Here is a 4,252-nt window from a genome sequence, read left to right as displayed (position 1 = left end):
TCTGTGATGATATCTATAATTCTACAGTGTGAAGGTTTGATGTAAGAAAAGTCTAATGTATGTAACATGTGCAGACAGAGTAGTGTCCCTTGAACTAAGAAACCAACTAACATCCGGGTTTCACTACGCATGTGCAAAACGCCATTACAATAGTATCATCGTGTAAACAACGACTAATAAAACGAGTTTAAATCTACCTTTCATCTTGTGAGTTTATTACAAATTGGCGACGAGGATTCGAATAAAAAACGAATCATGGCTACTTTCGGTCGTTTGGAATCGTTTGATAGTACAAGTGAACAATGGGACCAATATATCGAACGTCTGGAGAAATTTTTCGAAGCAAACGAGATACCCGACGATACAGCTCACGTGAAAAAGAGGGGAGCGATTCTTTTATCGGTTTGTGGGAGCAAGGTATATAAACAAATATCAAGTTTATTAGCTCCAGAAAATCCGAAAGATAAAGAATTTGACGAACTCGTCAAACTCATGCAAAATTATTTCAGCCCAAAGCCGTCTGTGATCGTTCAGAGAACAAAGTTTTATACGAGAAACCGCCAACCAGGCGAGTCGATCACAGATTATGTGGCAGAATTAATAAGCATGTGTGAAGATTGTCGTTTTGGAACGTTTTTGGACGAAATGCTACGGGATAAACTCGTAGTAGGAGTAAACGATGACAAGATTCAGAGGAGACTACTGGCAGAGAAAGACACAATAACTTTTCACGAAGCTTTCAAAATAGCGGTCAACATTGAATCTGCCTCCAAACATTTACGAGATATTCAAACAAAAAAAATAGAAGTAAACAAAATTTTCACACCACCACAGAGGCAGACCGAAAAAATAAAATATGAGACCAGATCGAATGAAAGGTCGGAAGAAGAGTGTACTCGTTGTGGAGCAACACACGAAACAAGTAAGTGTCCTTTTAGATATGCCATGTGTCACTACTGTAAAAGACAAGGGCACATAGCAGAGAAATGTTTTAAATTAAACATGAAAAAGAAACCCCCCAATAGGTTAGAAAAGAAAAAAAATTCAGTGAGGCAAATAGAAGTGGAAGCCACAGACTCGGATAATTCCGAGGAAGTTTATACCATAAATAGGATCAGAGTGCCACTAGAAAAAGTAGACCCCTATTGTGTAGACATCAACATTTGTGACAAGAGGGTTTCTATGGAGATAGATACAGGAGCATCTGTAACGATAATGGGACTAAAAACGTGGAAAAAAATAAACAACAAAAAGTTGCTGGAGCCCACAAAAGTGCGTCTTAGGTCTTATATAGGAAATTGCATCCAGGTGATTGGACAAACAAAAGTTCCAGTGCAGTTGGACAGTCGTCGGGTGGAATTACCGTTAATTGTGGTAGCAGAGGATTCACCCACACTCCTGGGAAGAAACAGGCTGTAACATGTGAGGTTGCCATGGAAGGAGATTTTTAAGGTGCAGACAATAAAGGAGACTGACCAAGACAAATTGAAAGAAATATTAGCAAAGCATGAGGCTGTGTTCGATGGGAAGTTAGGTCAAGTGAAAGGAACCCAGGCCAGTTTGTATATAGACCCAGAGGCAAAACCCAGGTATTTCAAACCAAGGTCAGTACCCTATATGCTGAAGAAGAAAATAGAAGAGGAATTAGGAAGACTGCAAAAAGAAGGAACAATTTCACCAGTTGAATTCTCTGAATGGGCTACACCAATAGTACCCATTTTAAAAGCGGATCAGTCTGTACGTATTTGTGGGGACTATAAAGTGACAATCAATCAAGTCACTAAATTGGATAATTATCCAATACCAAAAACAGAAGATCTGTATGCGACATTGGGTGAAGGTGAATCCTATACCAAGCTAGATTTAAGCCAAGCTTACCAGCAATTACTGATGGATGAAAAATCTATAAAATTAACAACTATCAATACTCATAAAGGCCTTTTCATGTACAACCGACTATGCTATGGATTGAAATCAGCCCCAGGAATATTTCAGAGAACTATGGAAAACATTTTGCAGGGCATTGAAAATGTAATTGTTAGAATTGACGACATTCTACTGACAGGCAAAACCAGGAAAAAACACTTAGAGACCCTGGAGGAAGTTTTAAACAGGCTAGAAAAAAGTGGAATTAAATTAAACCGGGAAAAATGCAAATTTTTAGTGCCCGAGGTATTATATCTAGGCCACATAGTAAACAGGGAAGGCATAAAACCTGCAGAGGAAAAAGTGAAATCGATCAAGCAGGCACCACGCCCAACATCGGTAAAGGAGCTACAAGCTTTTCTGGGGATGATAAATTATTATGCCCAGTACATTCCGAACATTTCAAACATTCTAGCTCCTTTGCATCAGTTATTGAAGAAGGATTCAATATGGGAGTGGACGTCAAAACAAGAAAGAGCATGGGAAGAAGCAAAAGAACAATTAAGTTCCTCAAAAGTGTTGGTACATTTCGACCCAAACAAAGCCGTGACAGTGGAATCTGATGCTTCCTCATATGGGGTGGGTGTTGTACTATCTCTCATCATGGAGGATGGCTCCGAAAGACCAATAGCTTTTGTATCATGGACCCTCGCACCAGCAGAAAAGAATCACGCCCAAATTGATAAGGAGGCATTGGCCGTAGTTTTTGGGGTGAAAAAATTTCACCGGTATCTGTATGGAAGGCCATTCACATTATATACTGATCATAAGCCGCTCTTGGGATATTTTAAAGAAAATAAGAAAATCCCAGAGATCAGTTCGGCGAGAATTCAACGTTGGGCAGTAATCCTATCTGCATATTCATACCAGCTAGAATATCGGGAAGGAAGAAAAAATGGAAATGTCGATGGGTTGAGTAGGTTGCCAAGATCTACAACACTGGGAGAAGTGGCCATACCAGAGGAGAACATTATGCTGCTAGACTACCTGGATCAAGCTCCTGTTACACATCAAGAAATCGCCAGGTGGACAAAAAAGGATAAACTCCTAAAACAGGTGCTGGACTATGTAAAAAATGGGTGGCCAGAGAAGTGTCCTACTACAGAAGATTGGCACCCTTATTTTAATAGAAGACATGAATTGGGAATCGTGGAAGAGCGTTTGAATTTTATAAAGATATTTCAACACAACGGACGCTTTTGTTGACAGCTACACTGACAATGAATGATGGCATCGAAAGGATTTATGGAATAAATACCATCCACAGTTAAAAAAGGGAAAGAAAAAACAAGCAAATCAAGTAAATAAAAGAATCTTATTGATTTATTAATTATTTTATTTGTCTGCTTACAAGGACTGTACATTCCTGCATTGTAAGCCTTCAAACACACCTTTTATCCGTCAAACAATGCTTTAAGAAAACTACAACATATATATATATATATATATATATATATATATATATATATATAATAAAAATAAATGAAGGAATATGATGAAGAAAAAGGCGATTACACATGAATGGATAGTCTGGTGGAAGATAAAAAAATCCAGTTCTTTTAACTTTCTTGAATTTTACATTTGGATTTTACCGTCACTGGATTTTTTATCTTCCACCAGACTATCTATTCATGTGTAATCACCTTTTTATTCACCATATTCTCTCTGCTTTACTTTTTTTGTTTTCAAGTAAGATCTTTGACTTACTTGTTGTTTCATCAAATACTTCTGCATGCAAAATCCGAACCCGCTAATTCCTACCCTCTGATGAGAAGGAAAGTATTTCTTTGAAACTCCACGGATTAAGGACTATCCATTTATCTAGTATTTCCTTTTCAGATTAAATATGTTTTTAACTCATTTCAAAGTGTTTTTTAACATGTTTCATTAACTGTTTGTTCACACACACACACACATATATATATATATATATATATATATATATATATATATATATATATATATATATATATATATTACGAATATCTGTGCAAACATTGACAGTCAGAATAAACTTTCAAAAAAACCAAAGCAATACAGAATTTTTTTTTATTTTACATACAAAAAAAAAAAAAGTAAACCTGAAAAAAGAAAAGAAAAACGTAATTTAATTTACGATTTTGCAAAGAAACACAAAAATCACATCCGTTAATCGTGAAGAAAGTCACAATTTACACACACACACACACGTTATATAACGTCAACTCTTTGGGAGTTTAAAAAGAGAAAAACGGAGTTTAACTCGTCAATAATATAAAAATTATTTTTTACTTGCGTAAATTTGTGGCAGACACCAGTCTTTCGCTTTCTAAGAAGCTTTTTCTTC

General features: G+C 36.4%; 1 protein-coding gene across 1 annotated transcript; it reads left to right on the top strand.

The window, feature by feature from the left end:
* The first annotated feature begins 255 nt into the window (after positions 1 to 255).
* On the top strand, positions 256 to 1,419 carry LOC145240328 (uncharacterized). The gene has a single exon (XM_080103909.1). It carries the CDS (start codon positions 256 to 258, stop codon positions 1,417 to 1,419), a length of 1,164 nt encoding a protein of 387 aa, XP_079960035.1.
* Positions 1,420 to 4,252: the final 2,833 nt, after the last annotated feature.

The sequence above is a fragment of the Euprymna scolopes genome, chromosome 19 (assembly GCF_053919585.1).
Source record: "Euprymna scolopes isolate OS-2025 chromosome 19, ASM5391958v1, whole genome shotgun sequence".
NCBI classification, from domain to species: Eukaryota; Metazoa; Mollusca; class Cephalopoda; order Sepiida; family Sepiolidae; genus Euprymna; species Euprymna scolopes.
The sequence above is the reverse complement of the archived record's forward strand: the minus strand, read 5'-3'. Positions and strand labels throughout refer to the sequence as shown.

What these genes read in the sequence shown, in the direction of transcription:
- LOC145240328 (XM_080103909.1), top strand. Translation starts at nt 256, where the DNA reads ATGGCTACTTTCGGTCGTTTGGAATCGTTTGATAGTACAAGTGAACAA.